Below are 23,990 nucleotides of genomic sequence, written 5' to 3' on the forward strand. Positions count from 1 at the left end.
GTGTTTCCATGGCAGAGCAGCCACACACAAGTCTCCTGAGATCACCATGCACAATGCCAAGCGTCGGCTGGAGTGGTGTAAAGCTTGCCGCCATATTCCTCTGGTGCAGTGGACACGTGTTCTCTGGAGTGATGCTGTAAATCATGCTTCACCATCTGGCAGTCCGATGGACGAATCTGGGTTTGGCGGATGCCAGGAGAAGCCTACCTGCCCCAGTGCATATTGCCAACTGTAAAGTTTGGTGGATGAGGAATAATGGTATTTTTGGGGTGTTTCATGGTTTGGGCTAGGTCCCTTAGTTCCAGTGAAGGGAAGTCTTAATGCTACAGCGTTAACATGATCGTGTTAATGACCTTCACCATGTTAATCTGATGCAGATCGTCTCATAAATCAGGATGTTGTTTACCACTGGTGTTGCCCAATCCATTTTGTTCTTAGCAGCTGTTAGTAGTTAGATTATCCGTTACACTGCAAGCATGTGTAATATAGGTAATGTGTATTTTGGTTGGTCAATCATTTCATTGCTTTCCTTTTGTGTGTGTTGATGGTGGAGACGGTATTGGCGAAGAGCTTTTGTTCTTAGCCAAGTTTTGACAGCTATTACAATGCTTTCTTGTGTATTAGGACAGGCACGCTATTACAATGCTTTCTTGTGTATTAGGACAGGCACCATGGGTTAGCCAAGTTTGTCACTAGTTATATTGGTGTCCTTTTGTTTTTGTTTTGTCTTCCAGGGCGAAACTGGGCCACGGACTTCTCTCAGGCCTGTACTCCAAACCACCAATGAAATCCGAGCTCATTGAACAGGTGATGAGAGAAGAATACAAGGTATTAGACTGGGCATGTCCAGCTCCTTATCTGGGAAAAATTAACAATCTGGCAACTCGGGAGATCAGAACGTATTTCTTTTGTGTTGCCAGATAAGCAGGGGAAAGAACTGTCCTGTTCTTCTCCATTCATTATTCATCTGCTAGATTTTCATCTAGTAATGCCAGTGTAATATAATGAGGAGTCTGCATTCAGGTTAGGGCCAGGTTTGGACACACCCAGACATCTGCGTGGAACACCGTTGCCTGGAGAATGGGGAAGGGAGGGGTGGGGAGTGGAGGGGCTAGGTCCATTCGGCTATCTGTGGCAATATTCATTGTTGCTCATATTTTGAGTACCTTGTAGTTTTGACATTTAAAGGGGTGTGTTGCATGTCTTCAATATCATAACCCAATATCTTTCCCAAATGATTTTTGGGTTGTAACTCTTAGTAGTATAACTAGTTCCATTAACGTGGACATTGCATTTTCTATTTATAGTATAAACTGAAGCTAACATTTTGAGATTTGATTGTCTTAGATGTCCCATACATGCTGCAATAACAACCCAATTGTGTTACAAAGTATTGTCTATTCAGGTAGCAAATGTAGTGGCATTTTGACATTTTTCACTGCATATATATCTAGCTGCTGCATATCAACTTGTCTTGCATGAGCAGTGTGAATTGTTGCTAATCCAATCTGACCAATACAGTCCTGAATCCTGAAGTATTTAGTATACAGATTACAGACATACAGGGACACCTGCATTGCTTGCTGTTTGGGGTTTTAGGCTGGGTTTCTGTACAGCACTTTGAGATATCAGCTGATGTACGAAGGGCTATATAAATGCATTTGATTTGATTTGACTACACTACAGCACCAACTGTTGTGCGATATATGATTCATCTAACACTGCCATGTAAAGACCCTCTGGATTTCCTGCAGATTGCATGTTTGTTTAGTGGGGAAAGGATATTGAGGGTTACTGCCAGTATGCTTGTTTGTTTAGTGGGGAAAGGATCTTGAGGGTTACTGCCAGTATGCTTCATTGTGCCCAGTGCCTCATTATGCACTGTGGCTGTAGAGCTGTCAGTGGGTTTAGGGACAGCACCGATTAGACATTACACTGTTGTCACCGCTCTCATAACCACAGAAATAGACAAGTTGTACTTGGTTTCTCATTGCAGCACCAGTCGAAGGGCATCTCTCCCAAGATGTTCAAAGCCATGGTCAGCAAGGGCCACCCCGAGTTCTCCTCCAACAGACAGCAAGACGCACACGAGTTCTTCCTGCACCTCATCAACCTGGTCGAGGTGTGTATGTGTGTATGGCTTCATATCCATAAGTAGTAGTGAGTTAACCTACTCGAAAGGCATGTAGTGGTGTATACAGTATACCATTGTTGCAGAGGTACAGCAATTGGCAAACAAATTCACTGGTGTTCAACAAAAGGCTCATGACCGTCAATTGTATCAATCAGCACTGGCTTTTCAGCTTGTGCAGATTATACAGAGTGTACTGGCTTTTCAGTTAGTACAGAATCTGCACTACAGATTATAGAGTGTGTACTGGCTTTTCAGTTAGTACAGAATCTGCACTACAGATTATAGAGTGTGTACTGGCTTTTCAGTTAGTACAGAATCTGCACAACAGATTATACAGAGTGTACTGGCTTTTCAGTTAGTACAGAATCTGCACTACAGATTATACAGAGTGTACTGGCTTTTCAGTTAGTACAGAATCTGCACTACAGATTATACAGAGTGTACTGGCTTTTCAGTTAGTACAGAATCTGCACTACAGATTATAGAGTGTGTACTGGCTTTTCAGTTAGTACAGAATCTGCACTACAGATTATACAGAGTGTACTGGCTTTTCAGTTAGTACAGAATCTGCACTACAGATTATAGAGTGTGTACTGGCTTTTCAGTTAGTACAGAATCTGCACAACAGATTATACAGAGTGTACTGGCTTTTCAGTTAGTACAGAATCTGCACTACAGATTATAGAGTGTGTACTGGCTTTTCAGTTAGTACAGAATCTGCACTACAGATTATAGAGTGTGTACTGGCTTTTCAGTTAGTACAGAATCTGCACAACAGATTATACAGAGTGTACTGGCTTTTCAGTTTGTACAGAATCAGCACTACAGAGTGTACTGGTTTTTCAGTTTGTATAGAATATACTGTGTTGTTTTTTAGTTTATACAGAGTTTATTTGTACATTTATTTCAATAATGACAATGGCCAAAGTAAAACTGCTTTCGTGAAATGGCTACTGCAAAGCATTTTCCTGACCATGTCGATGCGCCTCTGACTCTTGTCACGCGTGGTCAATCTGGGGTCTTGGGGGAGGGGAGGAGGGACGGGACGATGTCCCCTCGGCCCGGCAGACACACTTGTGCTCTGAAGTGACTTTCTTAACCAGGTTACATTTAGACCTATCTATCTATCGGTTACACAGGCCTGATAATGCTTCCTATTTTGCTTGTTGTCCACACTTATACTCGAAACCTGCCATTTTCTCTGCTCTTGTCCTTGACGCAACAAAACAATTGATCCAAAATCATTTTACTAGACTTACTATGTATCGTTTATGTTTTAGTCATTTGTGGCGATGTTCTGAATAACAGATAATAAAAATAAAAAACTTGGAGCAGGAAGGTAATGTAAAGTAAGATGCTAAACAGGAGCTAACAAGCCTACTTCATGTTAATGTAAGTAAAAAAAATCAACAGTTTTCTCTCAGCTTCAGAACACCTTTTACAATCAGACGTTTCTTCCATGAATGTTAATAGAGTTGTATTATCTGTGGTGATATTCAGCCGTTCTTAACCTGCGTGGAGGAACTGAGTCGGTTGGACAGAGATGGGCGCCCCCGAGTGGCGCAGCGGTCTAAGGCACTGCATCTCAGTTCAAGAGGTGTCATTACAGTCCCTGGTTTGATTCCAGGCTGTTTCACAACCGGCCGTGATTGGGAGTCCCATAGGGCGGCGCACAATTGGCCCAGCGTCGTCCGGGTTTGGCCGGGGTAGGCCGTCGTTGTAAATAAGAATTAGTTCTTAACTGACTTGCCTAGTTAAATAAAGGTTCCATTTAAAAACATGTAAAAACTAATAGGCAGAGTCTTACAGTAGCCTTCCATCAGCATGTTTAGCCCTGGGTCTGCCTGCCAGACAGCCGGCTGGAATACTTCAATGGTGTTGGGAGTAAAATTATAACCTGAGTATTTCTGTAACTTCTTAGAATAGAAAAGCTGCTGCTGTGACACCCAATACGAGTCAAATGGTTTAATTCAAGACCCATTGCCCCATGAGTCCTCAAATTAACACAACAAACACATTTTAGTCCCCAGTAAACAGCTGCGTACCTCTTTCTGTTTCAGTTTGATATGTTTCCCTCTGTCTTTCTTCAGGAGTTTTAACTGTATGTAATTGTACAGTAATCTGTACACCAGTATTTCCACTTGCACATCTATCACTCCAGTGTTCATTTGCTAAATTGTAATTACTTCGTTACTATGGCCTATTTATTGCCTTACCTCCTTACTTCGTTTGGACACACTGTATACAGATTTTTCTATTGTGTTATTGATTGTATGTTTGTTTATCCCATGTGTAACTCTGTGTTGTTGTTTGTGTCGCACTGCTTTGCTTTATCTTGACCAGGTCGCAGTTGTAAATGAGAACTTGTTCTCAACTGGCCTACCTGGTTAAATAAAGATGAAATATAAGAAAGAAATCTTGGCATGGTTCCTCTTGTGATAATTGAGGAGTGTATAAGTTGATGCATATTGTTTCTGTTCAAACATACATGCAATTAATGAAAGTCACAATATTCTCCTGATGTTCAAATGCGATGGAAACAGTTACATTTCCAAACCCTTTTTTAACTGGAAATTCAATAGCATAGCTTGATATCCAGTATATTCTCTCTTTCCTTCCTTCCCCTCGCTCTCTCTCTCTCCTTCCTCACTCTCGCTCACTCTCTTCCTCCTTCCTCGCTCTCTCCCTACTTCCTCGCTCTCTCCCTACTTCCTCGCTCTCTCCCTCCTTCCTCTCTCTCTCCCTCCTTCCTCGCTCTCTCTCTCCTTCCTCGCTCTCTCTCTCCTTCCTCGCTCTCTCCCTCCTTCCTCGCTCTCTCTCTCCTTCCTCGCTCTCTCCCTCCTTCTTCGCTCTCTCCCTCCTTCCTCGCTCTCTCTCTCCTTCCTCGCTCTCTCTCTCCTTCCTCACTCTCTCTCTCCTTCCTCGCTCTCTCCCTCCTTCCTCGCTCTCGCTCTCTCCTTCCTCGCTCTCTCTCTCTCCTTCCTCACTCTCGCTCACTCTCTCCCTCCTTCCTCGCTCTCCTTCCTCACTCTCTCCCTCCTTCCTCGCTCTCTCTCCCTCCTTCCTCGCTCTCTCTCTCTCCTTCCTCGCTCTCTCTCTCCTTCCTCGCTCTCTCTCTCCTTTCTCGCTCTCTCTCTCCTTCCTCGCTCTCTCTCTCCTTCCTCGCTCTCGCTCTCCTTCCTCTCGCTCGCTCGCTCTTCTTCCTCTCGCTCAATCGCTCTCTCTCTCTCTCTCTCTCCTTCCTCTCTCCAGAGAAACAGTGCTGGCTCAGAGAACCCCAGTGATGTCTTCCGCTACTTGGTGGAGGAGCGTGTGCAGTGCTGCCAGACGCAGAAGGTGTGCTACAACCAGAAGGTGGACTACCTGATGCAGCTCCCGGCCCCCATGGAGGCTGCCTCCAACAGAGGTAAGGTCCCACCGGCAGCTGGCCCGGCCCCATGAGAACCAGCAGGGCTGCTTGCTCCCCCCCACGGCCCTCCTCTTCAAATGGCATGGAGGATCGATATCTCGGAATGCAATAGTGGGGTGGGTGTTTGTGTTTTTAAATGCTCAATACTGCCTAGTATAGATTCTTACACATAACTGATACCTCACTGTTGGGAAAACAAAGGCATTTCAAGATGTTCTATATAAAAATCTAATTTTATTTGTCACATGCGCCGAATACAACAGGTATAGTAGACCTTACCGTGAAATGCTTACTTACAAGCCCTTAAATCTTTTTTTCAATTCTTGCCTAAAATGACACTCAAATCTAACTGCTTGTAGGTCAGGATCTGAAGCAAGGAAATGCATAATCTTCATACCATTTGAAAGGAAACACTTTGAAGTTTTTGGAAATGTGAAATTAATGTAGAGGAATATAACGCATTTGATCTGGTAAAAGATAATACAAAGAAAAAAACTTGCTTTTTTCATCTTTGAAATGCAAGAGAAAGGCCAATATATGACTGAGGAATCTATGGACAATTTAGATTTTGGCCACTAGATGGCAGCAGTGTATGTGCAAAGTTTTAGACTGATCCAATGAACCATTGCATTTCTATTCAAAATGTTGTATCCAGACTGCCCAAATGTGCCTAATTGGTTTATTAATACATTTTCAAGTTGATAATTGTGCTCTCTCCTCAAACAATAGCATGTTATTCTTTCACTGTAATACCTACTGTAAATTGGACAGTGCAGTTAGATTAACAAGAATTTAAGCTTTCTGCACATGTCAGATATGACTATGTCCTGTGAATTGTTTTTGTTACTTTCAACCTTATGCTAATCACATTAGCCTTTGTTAGCTCAACCGTCCTGCAGGGGACACACAAATCCTGTTTTAACCAACCAATGTAGTTAAAGAAATAGAGTTAAGAAAATATTTACTAAATAAATGAAAGTTTTAAAAAATGTATAAAGAATAACACAATAGAATAACAATGCTATATACTGGGGGTACCGGAACTGAGTCATTGTGTGGGGGTACAGGTTTGTTGAGGTAATTTGTACAGGTAGGGGTGAAATGACTATGCATAGATAATAAACAGCTAGTAGCAGCAGTGTAAAAACAAAGGGCGGGGGGGGGGGGGGGTCAATGTAAATAGTCTGGGTGGCCATTTGATTAATTGTTCAGCAGTCTTATGGCTTGGGGGTAGAAGCTGTTAAGGAGCCTTTTGGTCCTAGACTACAATCACCAAACTCCAATCACCTGAGTCTGTCGACAACAACAGCATTTCAGTAGAGTGTGTTAAATAGCTGTGTGTTTGTGTGACAGAGGAGCTGATAGCGTATGAGGCCAAGCGAAGAGAGGCAGAGGAGAACATGAGAGCCCCTCCAGAGCCTGTGAGGGCCCGGATCCCCTTCACAGCGTGCCTGCAGGCCTTCACAGAGCCAGAGAACGTCCCCGACTTCTGGAGCTCAGCACTGCAGGCCAAGTCAGCTGGAGTCAAGTAAGAAAATGTCCTGGTCTAAGGCCTTGAAGGAAAGTCAATGCCACACACTATTGAACATTCCCTCAGTTTCAGCAGTGTGTGGGGATATTTCTTTCATGCCTTTGCTTTTTGTACCCTGCACCTGCAAGTTATTTTGCACTGTAACATACAGACAATTACATTGATAGAAGCCACAATCTATCTGCAATATTAAAGCTGACATATTGGTACATAGTATGTAAACTAGGAGGACATTTTACCATTTTAAGTTTTTAAATCTTGTACATTTGTGAAAGATATTTATTCTTTAAAATATTTTTCTTTACTATTCTCCTCGTTCCAGGACTTCCCGTTTCGCCTCCTTCCCAGAGTATCTGGTAGTGCAGATTAAGAAATTCACATTTGGGGTTGACTGGGTTCCAAAGAAATTAGGTGAGTAAGAGAACTTGATGTCTCTCCACAAATGGTTTGTCTTGTCTGCATCCAAGATTTTCACTAGTACCAAGAGGATGCTGATTTATGTTTTAACTTTTGTGTCTACCCGCATTGTAAAATTATATTAAGGGATTTTATGGTTTTTCATTGAAGGCCTAGAATACATTCTCTCCTTGTAGCCTATTATTAAGTGAGTTCTGTGGATCCCCAGCAGAGGGCGCTGTCACAGTGTTTCTCTGAGGTCCACTGAGGACACAGACAAGACAGTCTGGATCCAAACTGAACTGAAGACTGATTTCATTAAGTAAAACGGAACTATTTAGTTTGGATCCAGGCTAGAAGACGATGCATTGTCCTGAGAAAAAAAAGGTTATCTAAGCTCTTGCTCTACCTGTGTTTTTTTTAAGTACTCCCAAATTAAAATGCAAAGGATTGAAGAAGGTTAACTATTTATAAGCAGGAGGTTACTCTTGCATCGTGCCAATTGAAAATTGAGACCTGTTTTTAGTCTAGTTTTCATCTTAGTCGACTGAAGTATTAAACAAGTCTGGTTTCTTTGAGATTCGTGGCTCTTGATCTTGTGATGTTTCCATGTGTTTAATATGAAGCTGAGTGCCGTGGTGCAGGGCTACCTGTACAGTACAGATGGAATATGCCTTGAACACCTACCTATGTTCTCTGATACTGATACACTACATCTTGTGTTTGGTACTGTGGCTCTAGTGGTGAACATGAAAGCTATCAGTTTGGTCATGTGTAATTCGCTGGAATCTTCATGCCCAAGTCCTCTCCAGTCTGGTTTTCTCCTCTTCCAGTCCATTCTGTAGTAGAATCTCTGTGTTGCATTTATATGGACACACAACCAAAAACGTTTTGCAACAGAGAACTAAAATGATTATTGGACAAATTCCGGTAGTCCCTCCCTGTTTGTCCGTTTGGTGCCTTATGAACACATCCTAGTTGTTTGACCTACTGTTGTTCCACAGATCTGTCCATAGACGTACCAGACTTCCTGGACCTGTCTCGACTCCGGGGCACAGGGCTGCAGGCAGGAGAGGAAGAGCTCCCTGACCTCACCCCCCCAATCGTCCTGCCTGAAGACACCAGAGGTAAGGATCACTTTCAGGTGTGCCGGGTGGAAGCAGGCCTTGACTTTCTGACCAATGGTCTTGGTCCTAAAGGAAAGCTGGTGTTTGGGGCAAGCTAAATCTGTCACACGTTGTCATCCGTCTCACCAGCCACTTGGGGTCCTGGGATGTTAACTATCCATTTTCCCCTCCTCTCTTCCCCCTAAATGTGAGACTCTTTGTAGTCGATGTGCTCAGTATGCCCGTCTACTCTCTTTGTGATCTTTATCTCCATTCTTACTTCAGATTCGGTTGTTTTGGATGGATTTAGCAACAGTGCACTGTTAATATTTTAGCAGGTACCAGGCACATTATGTGCTGTACAGTCCTAAACCCCAAAACACTTTAAATGTGCTCCAGGCAAGCAATAAAAATAACTCTGTAGTGCTCTGTTGTTGCAATGGCTGTCTTGTTGAAGATGCCTCAACCTTGTTGAGAATCTCTTAAGCTGAAAGTCCCCGACATCAGGCTCTAGAATTACTTAGAAAAATATCTATATGTTTACATGCCTTATTTGATTGATTTCCCACCGTTTTATAAGTCAGAAGACAGCCATCCAGACCTTGCTAGGACCTTGTAAACATCCTCTGTCGAATAAACGTGTATTTTCCTCCCTCTGGTGGTCAGCCTCATCATTACATCCATTTATATCACTTCACTGCAACGTTACGTCCAATGGGTGGTCATTATAAAAACATCTATCCAGCTTGAACGCTTTACATGGCAAAGACATGGCAAAGACATGGCAAAGACATGGCAAAGACATGGCAAAGACATGGCAAAGCAATTGCTGAATTTGTCTCGAGCAGGCAGATGTAAATACACACAATGTTCATAGCTCTACGATGAAAGAATCTGACCTACACACTTCCTTAAACCTAAAATAACTAAGACATTTTGTGTGAAAGTCAAACATTTTCGGAGGCAGACACATTGCATATGCTCAGAACGACAAAATGGAGCCCTTTAACTTAGCCTTTCTCTCCTTGTCTACAGGACGGCACGCTGTTGATTTAGACGTTCATAAATGTAACAGATTTTGACCATCACTAATGTCATGATATGTTTGGGAAAGTAATAAAGAAGGTGAAATATCTTGGGTAGATGTTCCTAAAACAGATTTTAACTATATATGGACATAGTTATAAAGAATGGAAAAGCTTATTCATTAACAATGTTTTTTAAATTTCTTTATCATAACATCATATCTGTATATATTTTATTATACTTTTATTGTGTACTAGATCATATGGGTTAAAAAGTTGTTTTCTCAGACATAAATAAACAATTCCAGGTGAAAACCAAAGGTCATAGCTTTCTGGAGTGGGTACACTATATTAATAAAATATTGACTTAAAACTGTCAGCTCAACTGATTTTAACCTGTGACTCAGGCTTTAAAAGTTAAAACTATTTTATTTCAACAGACGAGTATAACCAAATGATTGTCTTCCCCCTACCTAAAAGTGTTGCTTTTTTGGGGTAATGCCCAATGGGACCCTAGAGGTGTTTTTCAATGGAGTGATTTTTGAAAACGTTCATATGAGATCTCGTCTTATGGACTTGTAGCTGAAAACTGAACAAAGCAGTTGGAGATTTATTTTCTTGACTATCTTATATCCTATCTTTGAGGGAGGTGTCCGACCGTCCTACCTACATAATGCAAATAGTGATTCACAATGTTGTTTATGAGGCTTTTGGGATGTATGTAGCCTTTGTCAGAGCAGCTTCAAAAATCATATATTAAACACCAGCCCATGTCCCTGGACCTGTATCAATAGATATTCATTACATTTCTGTCTCGGGACAACGCCTAAGGGCTTCTGATTGATTTGCAAGTTTATTTTTTTTTAAACCTTGAAATGCATCATTTCCCATCAATTAGCTTTACGGATTTAGCATTGATTTACCATACGGTACATCAGTTTTTAATAGAGAAAAAAAAACAGTACAAATAAGTTTACCGCCTTTGAGCTATAATAGTCAATACTTGTTTTCAGTGGCACAAGATTTGTTATTAAAACTCAAGTGTGACCTGAATTGTAAGGACGCTGTTCAGGTCCATGTTACCACATATTGAGAGAATTCATCTATTAGGTTTGATGCTGTATACTACACTGTTGGATTTAGCTAGTCAAAAATACATATTTATGTTGTACCTTGAAAATAATCACTTCTTCACTTTACTTTTCAGATGACTCAATGAACTCCTCAGATTGTAAGTATTCCATCATACCCTTGTGTGTGTGTGTGTGTGTGTATGTATGTATATATATATATGGTATCTAACCCAAAGCAAAGATTTACAACTAGGGAACAACTGTTATTCTGAGTTCTGTAGTAATGACGATATAAGGGAACAACTGTTATTCTGAGTTCTGTAGTAATGACGATATAAGGGAACAACTGTTATTCTGAGTTCTGCAGTAATGACGATATAAGGGAACAACTGTTATTCTGAGTTCTGTAGTAATGACGATAATAGCCTGACGACGCAAACCCAACAGCCTATGCAACCTCCTCATAACTTGCCTACTCGCAAAAAATACAACTTTTTTTTGTAGGGCAGGTTGTTTATTGTTAGAGTTTTTGATTCGTAAGCTCTGGCTAAGATTGTGGTTGCTTTTTGCTTGTTCTCAGCCCCAGATATAGACGAGTCGGCAGCGATGCAGCTGGCGGAGATGGGCTTCCCTCTGGAGGCCTGTCGGAAGGCCGTTTACTACACAGGGAACATGGGCCCTGAAATGGCCTTCAACTGGATCATAGCCCACATGGAGGAGCCTGGTAAGAGCTAGGAGACCATCACACATAGACAGATTGTACCACATGGATGTTAATCTAGCCCGATTCCCCCAGCCTCTTCTGGGTATGGTGAGCGTGTGCAGTGCACCCACTGAAACATCACTGAAATGACATGTGTGTCAGAGCAGGAGACAGGCCAGTGTGCCAGTGGGATTGTGTGTGTGTGTGTGTGTGTGTGTCAGTGGTCCTTTGTGGCTGAGTTGTCAGGGAATACTTTGTCACTCTGATGCTCTGGCTCCTTAAGGGCTAATATTGTTGTATAATTCTCCATGGGTAATTCATAACCACATGCTGTAACTCTCTATTTGTTGCTTATACAAACAATGTAAAGAGATTGTTTTAATGTCCAATACTAAAGCGCTCAGGTAATCGTATTCTGCTTAAAATTAAGATGAATAGGTCACAAGACAAAAGGACACAAGTTTTGGAAACTTGACATAGACAGTTGGAAGAGAAGAAATTTCCATTTTGTTCTTAGCAGGCGCAACGGTAATGAAAGCTGTGGTGATAGTTGTTTACCAACACACTCCTCGAGCTGTTTGACCTATCACAACTCTCACTTCCTTTACTTCCTTGTTTAGCATGGAGAGATATTATTGGACCAGGGATGAACTATCCGTTATTAGAAGTAACAAAAGAGACAAAACGCCAACATGGCCGTCCATTCTCATTCTTGTCCATTACTACTCTGCCAGGTATACTTACTGTTGATCACGAAAGCATATTTTAGGATATTTTTGCATATTTTAGGATTTGTTGTTTTAAACCTGTGAGGTGTTAAAGGTTAACCTTTGATTTTGGGGGAGAAAACAGACAGAGATTAAAAATGTAATCTAATCTCCATAATAATAATGGACATAATCACCACTGGACCAAAAGGTTTTCCTCATGCCTCTGGGAAATAATCATCCTGTGTGCATGAAGAATGCTTTTTTACCTAACATTTTGTTTTGTAGTGGGTTGAAAAAAAATAAAAATTATATATATATTTATATATATATTTGAAAAAGTTATCCATTACTTAAATTCCTATTTTCATATTTACTTTCTAATGACACTTTTGTGTGAATAGTTTGTCCCTTCCTCATTACATTACACCAGTTCCCAGAAAGCTGTCAAAAGATGACTAAATAGTTCCCTCCAGATTTGTATGATGAGGTAAATTACTATTCCTGCGACTAGTTAGGTTTCCCCTCCTAGGTGGGAATGGAGCATTACCATGGGCCTGTTGCAGCAACGACAACCTTTCTCACATAAACGACACCTTATTAGCAATCCTCTGTTCGTGAAATGACACTGTTCAAGCAAATAACAAGTTATCCTTTGGTAAACAAGGGGTGACCTTCAGACAGAAAAACACAACATTCCGTGCGTGTTTTTTTCAGGCTTCATTACTTGTGTGTGTGTGTGTAGCTGTGTCCATTTGTTTGTTTAAGTTCTTCTAATTGACATGCTTCTGTTTTCAAGAATTTCTTAAGTAAAAATGCTTTCCACAGGAACATGCCAGGGACATATTTACAAGACACAATGATTTTCCTTCAAAATATAAGAAATATTGAGTGTGTTTATGCATGCACAGTACACGTGCGGGAATGTACACGTGTTAGTGGGTTTGTTTTAATAACGGTCTATTTATATGTATGTGGTTGAGAGCACACAGTCAACTTGCACAGGTGTGTGATAACTATGTAAATGAATTGGGCCCTCAACTGGTTCAAACTAGGGTATAACATGTTTATAGAGAACTGACGTGTCGCTAAGACAGGGTTGTATTGTAACTTTTTAAAGCTGCCACCTGTTGTTGTTTTTTAGTCTTAAATCCTTAACTGCTCGTGTCGAATTGCTTTTAAATATGCATGAGTCACCAGCCAGCCTGATATGCTGCATTATGATGACCTCAGTATTAATGTTCTCCGAGATTTACTGGGACAGTCGTTTTCTGACTGTAAACTCTCCTCCTCCATCTGTCTTGTTCTGTTATAATCCTATCAACAGTCATTTTAACTGATCGACCAGGGTGCTCTTCCTGATTTGGCATTTGTTTGAATAGGCGATTACTTATTAGGATCAAAAATGATCTATAGATGGAAGGTCGGCGGAAGGAGACGAGGTCAGGTGGGACCATTTCTAGCCAATGAGAGGTCAGATGAGCCTGTGAACAACAGACACACCTATGATATGTAGTCTTTTTTAATAAGTTGCAGAAATGCCACGTAAAGTCCACTTTTATACAAGTTTATTCGTAAAAAATCCTAACCATTGCGAAACCTATATTAAAAGAAAAATAAGCCTGACCTACCAAATTAGCAATTACCAATTTTTTTACCAAATCCGACACTCATTATTGACCCGTCTCTCTCTCTCTCGCTCTCTGTCTTCTTCTCCAGACTTTGCTGAGCCCCTGGCCCTTCCTTCCTTCATGGAGCCAGGCCCCTCCATGGCCAGCCTGGGCCTGGCAGCCACCCCCCTGGACAACCAGCCTCCGGAGGAGAGCATCGCCATCCTCACGTCCATGGGCTTCCCCCGCCGCCACACAGTCCAGGCCCTCAAAGCCACGGTCAGTGACTCTCTTTCTTCTCCTGCTGCTCACACACTCACTCTGGTGAAAACCACACAAACATATTGTCCTGGCCCAGGATGCGTTCAGTAGGCAGTAGTGCTTCGGTCGTTTTTAATGAAGCTTGTTCAAATGTGAGTTGGCATAATGTAGAGGTGTATGTATTGTATTCAGGAGTATGGACAATAAACAGGATCAAAATATGTCAATAATTGAAAGGGAGGGCTTTATGTTTTAGGTAGTTTCATTTCCCAAACATTGTTTAACCAATATATTCTATTTCTCCGTCTGATCTTGGGCTTGCTATTTCTATTTTAGACACATCATGGCCAGAAATAGTGCCATTGATATGCTGCAGGAATGACGGGGAGTTGCTTTCTATAGTACCGAACCGTGCTGGAGTCAGGAGAACCTGAGAATCCTGCTCCCTGAGCTATAAACAACTTGACTGGCCAGCTTGTTGGCTGATATTTAGCCATTTTAATAACCCCTTCATGTTCTTGGTGGCTCTGAGATCCCTGTTCTACATTCTATTTACAAATAGAGCAATGAGTCTAGCTAAGCGCTTTCATCTTTTCAGTTCTATGAGTCAGATCGGGTGCTTGTCATACGTGCAACTATAGCACAGTCATTTTGATGCATTTGCTTGTGTGTTCCTTAAATGTACCTTTTTCATTTAATCCAGGAAACAACTAATTTATTCAATTACGTTATGAATTGTATATCACCACAATATATATATATATATATATATATACCAGTAGAATTCCATTATAGTGGTTCTGTTTCTTTTTGTCACCTTCCCTGTCAGCATTAAAACAGACCCTCTACCAAAACAGACCCCCTGATTTCCTTGTTTACCGTCCCTAACACCCCTAAACCGCTTGCCTTCCAGACTTTTCTCATAAAAAAAGCCCAGGGTCTTCGTGAGTGGAGTAGGGCTGTGAAACAGCAGAGGGTCTTCTAACAATATCCTATCATAATATCCGAGTGAGCAGGCAGAAAGTGTTCGACCTCACTGACCTGTCTGCCTGTCTGGGCATGGCCAGTAAGAGCAGGCAGCATCAGATCACCCCCCACCCCCCCACCATGTGCTCTCAGCACTGGCGTCTGTGGTGAATGAATCACACCTCTATTCTGGATTAAAGGCTGAGGCTAATTGAGGGAATTGACCATACATGGAGAATGAGAATGAGAGCGGTGTTGGATTATTTATTTTGATGTTACCAATCTTATTACATTTTGGTTTTATAACTGTCAATCCTGTTACATACTGGTGAAGCATGCCAGTCAATCCTGTTACATACTGGTGAAGCATGCCTGTTACATACTGGTGAAGCATGCCAGTCAATCCTGTTACATACTGGTGAAGCATGCCAGTCACTCCTGTTACATACTGGTGAAGCATGCCAGTCAATCCTGTTACATACTGGTGAAGCATGCCAGTCACTCCTGTTACATACTGGTGAAGCATGCCAGTCAATCCTGTTACATACTGGTGAAGCATGCCAGTCAATCCTGTTACATACTGGTGAAGCATGCCAGTCAGTCCTGTTACATACTGGTGAAGCATGCCAGTCAATCCTGTTACATACTGGTGAAGCATGCCAGTCAATCCTGTTACATACTGGTGAAGCATGCCAGTCAATCCTGTTACATACTGGTGAAGCATGCCAGTCAGTCCTGTTACATACTGATGAAGCATGCCAGTCACAATTGTCCATCTTCTTAGAGTTTGAGAGAAGATTGAGGGGAGACAGGAAAACATACTCTACTGTATGTCCATAACACAAGGCCACTGATTATCAGATACAGTAATGAAAATGGTAATTACATGACAATTTAGCATACACTCTTTTAGAATAAAAAAATAAAAAATAAAATGGTTCTTTGGCTATCCCCATAGGAGAACCCTTTGAATAACCCTGTTTGGTTACAGGAAGAACCCGTTTGAGTTCCATGTAGAACCCTTTACACAGAGGGTTCTACATGGAATCCCAAGGGTTCTACCTGGAACCAAATAGGGTTCTCCTATGGAGCTAGTCGAAGAACACTTTTGGAAACATTTTTTTTGCACCAATTATGACCTTTTATTTTCTTTGAAACAAGCAAGTTGGTTGTCATTTGTGTTGAATTGTTTACCAATACCAGAAAGTACTACTTATTACCAGTTAACACCAGCTGAAATAGGTCTGTGAAATAACATTTGTTGTTTCAGAACAACAACTTGGAGAGGGCTCTGGACTGGATCTTCACCCACCCGGAGAGGGAGGAGGAGGCTAGTGACGACCTTTTGGACATGTCTGACATCATGGAGCCCAACGACAACACCTTCTCCAACGCAAACACGAACAGCCACTCCACGCTGTCCCCAGACCAGGATGCCTCGGGCCCCCGGATCAAAGACGGACCCGGACGTGAGTGACTCTGCATGATCTCTGACCTCATACACTGATCTAAGATCAGCCCCACCCTCCGCAGTCCTGTCCATAACCATTATGAGCACAATGATAAAAGGAGAAGAGTTCCACACATAGAGATGTGTCAGATGGAGCTGGATCTAAAATATATGTAGCTGCTTTGAATACAAAGTCAATGTTCTCTCACAGCTTGCTGAACAAAATCAGCCTTTCCCTAATTGTGAAGGGCTAATCTTTCACTTCCATTCTAACGCCATTCTGTAAAAGGAAGGTAAGCGCAATTCATAGCATGTTAAATTCATAGCATGTTTGAGGAGACTCATGCTATGCAGGGTCTCAGCATTTTTTTTATTTTGAACTCGCAAATAGAAATCATGGACCACAGTCTCTCCAACTACCATCTGCATGCTTTCAAGGTAAGAAAGACATCCCATAACACTAGAGATAGGATCAGATGAGGATTAAACACATCCCATAACACTAGAGATAGGATCAGATGAGGATTAAACACATCCCATAACACTAGAGATAGGATCAGGTGAGGATTAAACACATCCCATAACACTAGAGATAGGATCAGATGAGGATTAAACACATCCCATAACACTGGAGATAGGATCAGATGAGGATTAAAGACATCCAATAACACTGGAGATAGGATCAGATGAGGATTAAACACATCCCATAACACTAGAGATAGGATCAGATGAGGATTAAAGACATCCAATAACACTGGAGATAGGATCAGGTGAGGATTAAACACATCCCATAACACTGGAGATAGGATCAGGTGAGGATTAAACACATCCCATAACACTGGAGATAGGATCAGGTGAGGATTAAACACATCCCATAACACTGGAGATAGGATCAGGTGAGGATTAAACACATCCCATAACACTGGAGATAGGATCAGGTGAGGATTAAAGACATCCCATAACACTGGAGATAGGATCAGGTGAGGATTAAACACATCCAATAACACTGGAGATAGGATCAGATGAGGATTAAAGACATCCAATAACACTGGAGATAGGATCAGATGAGGATTAAACACATCCCATAACACTAGAGATAGGATCAGATGAGGATTAAAGACATCCAATAACACTGGAGATAGGATCAGGTGAGGATTAAACACATCCCATAACACTGGAGATAGGATCAGGTGAGGATTAAACACATCCCATAACACTGGAGATAGGATCAGATGAGGATTAAAGACATCCAATAACACTGGAGATAGGATCAGATGAGGATTAAAGACATCCAATAACACTGGAGATAGGATCAGGTGAGGATTAAACACATCCCATAACACTGGAGATAGGATCAGGTGAGGATTAAACACATCCCATAACACTGGAGATAGGATCAGGTGAGGATTAAACACATCCCATAACACTAGAGATAGGATCAGGTGAGGATTAAACACATCCCATAACACTGGAGATAGGATCAGGTGAGGATTAAACACATCCCATAACACTGGAGATAGGATCAGGTGAGGATTAAACACATCCCATAACACTGGAGATAGGATCAGGTGAGGATTAAACACATCCCATAACACTGGAGATAGGATCAGGTGAGGATTAAACACATCCCATAACACTGGAGATAGGATCAGGTGAGGATTAAACACATCCCATAACACTGGAGATAGGATCAGGTGAGGATTAAACACATCCCATAACACTGGAGATAGGATCAGATAATTACTGAAAATGATAGTTGTGTTTTATGAGTCAGTTTTACAAGCTACTCCTTATGGCTATACTGTAGGCAAAATGCGTCTGTTCTGTTGACAAGGGAGTTGTAGTTGATTGATTTGACTTCCTGTTTTACAGGTTACGAGCTTTTTGCTTTCATCAGCCACATGGGAGCGTCCACTATGTCTGGTCGTTATGTATGTCATATCAAGAAGGAAGGAAGGTAAGTCCGTCACAGTTTACATACTCTCCATTGATCTCTGCTAGATGATTTTAAACCACAATCTCTTTCACAATGAAGGATTTCAAATGTTTTCCCGAACTAGTCCTTTGGGACCACCAGCCGTTTGCAATGCACATCATATTTGATCTATTCTAACACTAGCACTCCTGATTCAACTAATCAAGGGCATGATCATTAGTTGATGAGTTGAATCACGTTTGCTATATTTGGAGTCAAAAAGTATTATCTTTGCTTGACCAGTGATCCTCACAGACCAGATTGGGAAACGCTGTCCTAAGAGACTGGTTAGATCATTTTGTAATCAGTAATCTACAATATGGCATGTAGAAATCAAGACAAAACTAAACGTATAAGATGAGGATTTAACACAATGTGTTACCTATGCTTTATTCCACCCCCCCCCCCCTATGTCAGATGGGTGATCTTCAATGACCATAAAGTGTGTTTGTCAGAAAGGCCTCCAAAAGACTTGGGCTACATCTACTTTTACCGTCGGCTGTCTAGCTGCTAGACCTATCCCCCCCCCCCCCCCCCCCCCCTTTACCATCAGCTGTCTAGCTGCTAGAACCCCCTCCACTCACCCCTCCAACCTTAGAGAACCACAGCCTGGAAAACAGAGGACAACCATGACATCAGTGGAAACCATGGAAACACCTCAGACCAGCCATGAAACAAAGGAACCCACTCAACTCATCCAAGTCACTCAAGAGCAACAGGAAAATGCTTCCATACTTCAAGTGCAGTCAAAAAAAAAGGGAAAGCAATGTGGGTATTTTTTGTATGTCACTGTGAAAATCGTGTGCTTTTGTGTGTTGAAACATGTTATTTTGTCTACGGTGTTGGTACAGAGGGATGTGTGCAATTCTTGTTATTGGAGTGCTCTACACCTATAGTATTAGCCTATCAGATCGTGCTATTCATTTTCTATGCCTTCAGCTACTGTGCCAGTATTTTTATTAATGATGTGCTACGTTTTATAAACGTGGAGCATGGTCCTGAAGTGGTCACACATCACTGCCAGGAACTAAAACTCTCTGAAGCGAAACTCGACAAAAAAATCACAATGCTGCTCAATGCTGCTGGGAGCTTTGCATGTACAGATGTAGGATCTTAATTTGACCACTGCAGGAAAATAATCCTGTAGCAACAGGAAATGTGAATTGTGTGGATTATAATTAATGGAAATTTTTGTAGGGGTTGATACATTTTTATTTAGGACAAATCATGATGAAAAAACGCATCATACTGTGTTTTGACAGTTCTAGATCTTGAAAGCTTGATCGCGGAAATACAAAACATTTTGGGAATGTATCAAATGTGGCGTAATGCAACGAATACTAAAACAGTTTTCTTAGTGATATTTTCCTTTAACGTGTGACGCAGGATAGAAACATAATGGCATTGAATGCAGAGAAATTGGCAGCATAAGCAAGTTTCAGAATAAGGAAACACATTTGAAAAAAACGCTCTCGTCTATGATGAACACTTACACATGGGAACCCATGAATATGTAATATCCTTATTGGAGAGTCCGATGTACGTACTGATGGTGTCATAATAGTCACATATCTGTCTGGTTTTGACTTGCAAATGACATCCTGGTTTCTCTGGGATTCAGAGGAGAAACGGTAGCAATTGGACGAATCAAGTTGAGTCAAGTTCATTTAATTTCCCACGAGAACAGAATGTTGTTTTTATTGAAATCTGAAAGCACTTTTCGAACAGATTATTTTATATCCTTGCTTTTAATTAACAGAGAAACAGAGCACTAGCATAGCAGCTACCTTGGCTCAAATACCACAAACTGATATATTCGCTTCTCTTGAATGTGGTAAAAGCCGTGGGCTGAATGTGTTTTATTTTCAGACCATGTTGCGATTTACTCGTACCGTATTCATACCGTTGTTGCTTCACATATAATTCTACACATAAGTGAAACATGCCTTGGATTGCCGTTTTCCTCAGATCAGATTGGCCATGGTGACTAGCAAGGCAGAATTTTTATTTTATTTGAATCCTTTAGATAAAAGGCCCACCCCAGTTTTGCATAATATCTAGAAATATTTTGTATACAGTATTCTAAGGAGATCCACTTTTGTTGCTCGCCTAATTTGATAAAAAAAAATTGTGGAAGGACAGACAACACACTAACTCATGAGGTAAACTTTTGCTCTTTATGGTAGTCCTTAAATGTTACCTAGTTTTGTATTCATATTCGATACGCCACCATCTTTTTAAATGCAGAATGGTATGCATCTGAACACACCCAACTTGTGTTACGTTATTATTATAGCAATATGCACTGGGATGGAATCTCATGTCTTGAGAATACACCATGTACTGTAGGTTGTGATCTACCGCTTGTTTCAGAATGCGTTCTCGTGCTTTTATGACGTGGTGCAGTCCTGAATGTATTCCTTATGGTGCTCACTGCAACCAAAACCTATCTTCAGCTTTAATGCTCAAATCTATCACATATCAAAGACCTCACTGACGCATAGTCACCAACCCTTGTGTATCTATTGATACTGTATTCACCATTTGCTCAAAGACTCTCTGCTCATGCATCGAGTCACTAGGATGTCTTCTTCTCCTGAGCCTATACAGCCACTCTATCAAAGACAGTTTGTCGGCAGGCGTAGTTGTACAAACAAAGTGTTGCCTACAGTTCATTACATATCGACAAGGTAGTGGAGTGCAATGTTACATATCAAAAATCCTCTCATATTTTTTTTTTCTTTCTAAGAATAATTACCTGGGACACTAGCCAATCAAAGAATACTTACCTGCGGCACTATCCAAGCAAATAATTGTTACCTGGGGTACTATTCAATCAAATAATACTTACCTGGGGTACTATTCAATCAAATAATACTTACCTGGGGTACTATTCAATCAAATAATACTTACCTGGGGTACTATTCAATCAAATAATACTTACCTGGGGTACTATTCAATCAAATAATACTTACCTGGGGTACTATTCAATCAAATAATACTTACCTGGGGTACTATTCAATCAAAGAATACTTACCTGGGGTACTATTCAATCAAATAATACTTACCTGGGGTACTATTCAATCAAATAATACTTACCTGGGGTACTATTCAATCAAATAATACTTACCTGGGGTACTATTCAATCAAAATACTTACCTGGGGAACTAGCCAATCAAAATACTTACCTGGGGAACTAGCCAATCAAAGAATACTTACCTGGGGCACTATTCAATCAAATAATACTTACCTGGGGAACTAGCCAATCAAAGAATACTTACCTGGGGAACTAGCCAATCAAAGAATACTTACCTGGGGAACTAGCCAATCAAAATACTTACCTGGGGAACTAGCCAATCAAAGAATACTTACCTGGGGAACTAGCCAATCAAAGAATACTTACCTGGGGAACTAGCCAATCAAAGAATACTTACCTGGGGAACTAGCCAATCAAAGAATACTTACCTGGGGAACTAGCCAATCAAAGAATACTTACCTGGGGAACTAGCCAATCAAAGAATACTTACCTGGGGCACTATTCAATCAAAGAATACTTACCTGGGGCACTATTCAATCAAAGAATACTTACCTGGGGAACTAGCCAATCAAATAATACTTACCTGGGGAACTAGCCAATCAAAGAATACTTACCTGGGGAACTAGCCAATCAAAGAATACTTACCTGGGGAACTAGCCAATCAAAGAATACTTACCTGGGGAACTATCCAATCAAAGAATACTTACCTGGGGAACTAGCCAATCAAAGAATACTTACCTGGGGAACTAGCCAATCAAAGAATACTTATCTGGGGAACTAGCCAATCAAAATACTTACCTGGGGAACTAGCCATTTAAAGAATACTTACCTGGGGAACTAGCCAATCAAAGAATACTTACCTGGGGAACTAGCCAATCAAAGAATACTTACCTGGGGAACTAGCCAATCAAAGAATACTTACCTGGGGAACTAGCCAATCAAAGAATACTTACCTGGGGCAGGTTTCTTGAAAAAGTCAACATGATTTTTCTTGCATTTTAATAGTTCTCAATTAAATGAAAGCACTCCACAACACGAAAGAAACTAAAACTGCATATAAAGTCAAACATACTTTCTTGCTGTTCAGGATGAATCATGTTTTTGGACCCACACCAGGAACCCAGAAAATGGTTTTGATTTACTAGAGCCTTTGGTTGTGTTTGGGAGAAGATTACAATTCCCCCTCTCCCTCAAATCAAGCCCTCAAGATCTCCATCCTTGTCAGACACTCCTTGATAATTTGCTGTTGTGTACTTTGCCTGTGCAGTGGGGATTCTTTATGGTCTCTATGTAAGTCTTTGTGTTACTGCAATCTCCCTTCCACACGTGATTGTTTTTCTTATAGAGATAGAATGTATAGAGTGAATCCCTCCTCTTTTCCATGTAGATTGCCAAGGTTCCTAGTGGCCCTTTGTATAACCAGGCCTACTTCACTGCCAAAGGTATTTTTTATTTGACTAGGAAAGTCAGTTAAGAACAAATTCTTATTTTCAATGATGGCCTAGTGGGTTAACTGCCTTGTTCAGGGGCAGAACGACAGAGTTTTACCTCGTCAGCTCGGGGATTCGATCTTGCTACCTTCCAGTTACTAGTCCAACGCTCTAACCACTAGGCTACCTGCCTCCCCATCTGATTGCTGAGGGAGGGTGTTCTATGCATTCTAGTTCTTTACATTTGTCCTCTACAGGGGCTCCTCCCACTTTGGCACTCATCCTCTTTTAGGCTGGCAGGGTGACCTCTCACCTTCATTTACAGTGGATAGATTTGTTATGTAGGATGTCTGGGGCTAGATTCTATCAGTTCTGCCTTAACCCGCAATAACCGACAACTGAATAGCAGTTTCATTGTTTTTATTTAGGCGATGTCGGAGGTGTAACTGCGTTGGCGCTGTCAAATCTGCAAACGTCTCCCGGCGTTAAACCGATCGTGGACATTGCCATTGGATGCCAGCAAACGTGGACATTGGATGCACCGTGTCGCATTAGTAATAATCCCATGTAGCCTGTTTACAAGTTTGAATACTGGAATGTGTGTTGTAACCTACACCTCAATTAGGCTGATAGAAATCTGTATTATTCCATAATATGATTTTACATTTGAGTCATTATTTCTATATAGCCTAGGCGTGCTTTCTCATTGTGAACTTTGTGAACTTTAACGCGAATGGGCGAATGGGTGTGGGCGTGGGGTGTGGGCGTGTGTAACGCGAATGGGTGTGGGCGTGACAATGACCACACGAGCCGCTTGCTCACCGGTTTGCCAGCTCTGATACAGTTACACCTCCGACATGGCCAAAACGCCAGCTATGCAGTGTTGATCTGATTTTAAATCTAGGCCCTCGTCTTCTGCCTTTTTTTCCCCCTCAGCCCTCCATCATCTCTGTCTCTCCCTCTCCACCACTCGCTCTATCTCCCGAGGTTGTGAATGGTAACTAACGGTTCACCTTTTGTGTCACAAAACGCCTTCGTACTGTCCGCATGTGCACTAAAAGTTGACATTTAGGCATTTGGATTGTACAATTGTACTTGTGTGTTTTCTAATGTAATTTAACTAAATGGTCAATGGTACTTCGCCTGTTTTTACTCCTTTTCCTTTCTTTTGGCCAAT

General features: G+C 41.4%; 1 protein-coding gene across 3 annotated transcripts in view; it reads left to right on the plus strand.

The window, feature by feature from the left end:
• Window positions 1-22,014, plus strand: part of usp13 (ubiquitin specific peptidase 13) — a 37,810-nt gene extending 15,796 nt beyond the window's left edge. For 2 of the 3 annotated variants that reach the window (XM_036989170.1, XM_036989273.1), the window contains exons 10-21: window positions 735-828; window positions 1,997-2,122; window positions 5,387-5,540; window positions 6,897-7,071; window positions 7,397-7,485; window positions 8,475-8,597; window positions 10,809-10,832; window positions 11,255-11,398; window positions 13,804-13,973; window positions 16,192-16,390; window positions 18,244-18,328; window positions 18,764-22,014. In XM_036989170.1, the coding sequence (XP_036845065.1) occupies window positions 735-828; window positions 1,997-2,122; window positions 5,387-5,540; window positions 6,897-7,071; window positions 7,397-7,485; window positions 8,475-8,597; window positions 10,809-10,832; window positions 11,255-11,398; window positions 13,804-13,973; window positions 16,192-16,390; window positions 18,244-18,328; window positions 18,764-18,860 (1,480 nt within the window). In that variant the 3' untranslated portion in view covers window positions 18,861-22,014. The remainder of the gene's footprint in view (window positions 1-734; window positions 829-1,996; window positions 2,123-5,386; window positions 5,541-6,896; window positions 7,072-7,396; window positions 7,486-8,474; window positions 8,598-10,808; window positions 10,833-11,254; window positions 11,399-13,803; window positions 13,974-16,191; window positions 16,391-18,243; window positions 18,329-18,763) is intronic. The other variant, XM_036989225.1, reaches the window with a different exon arrangement.
• The last annotated feature ends 1,976 nt before the right edge of the window (window positions 22,015-23,990 follow it).

The sequence above is a fragment of the Oncorhynchus mykiss genome, chromosome 1 (assembly GCF_013265735.2).
Source record: "Oncorhynchus mykiss isolate Arlee chromosome 1, USDA_OmykA_1.1, whole genome shotgun sequence".
In the NCBI taxonomy this organism is placed as follows: domain Eukaryota; kingdom Metazoa; phylum Chordata; class Actinopteri; order Salmoniformes; family Salmonidae; genus Oncorhynchus; species Oncorhynchus mykiss.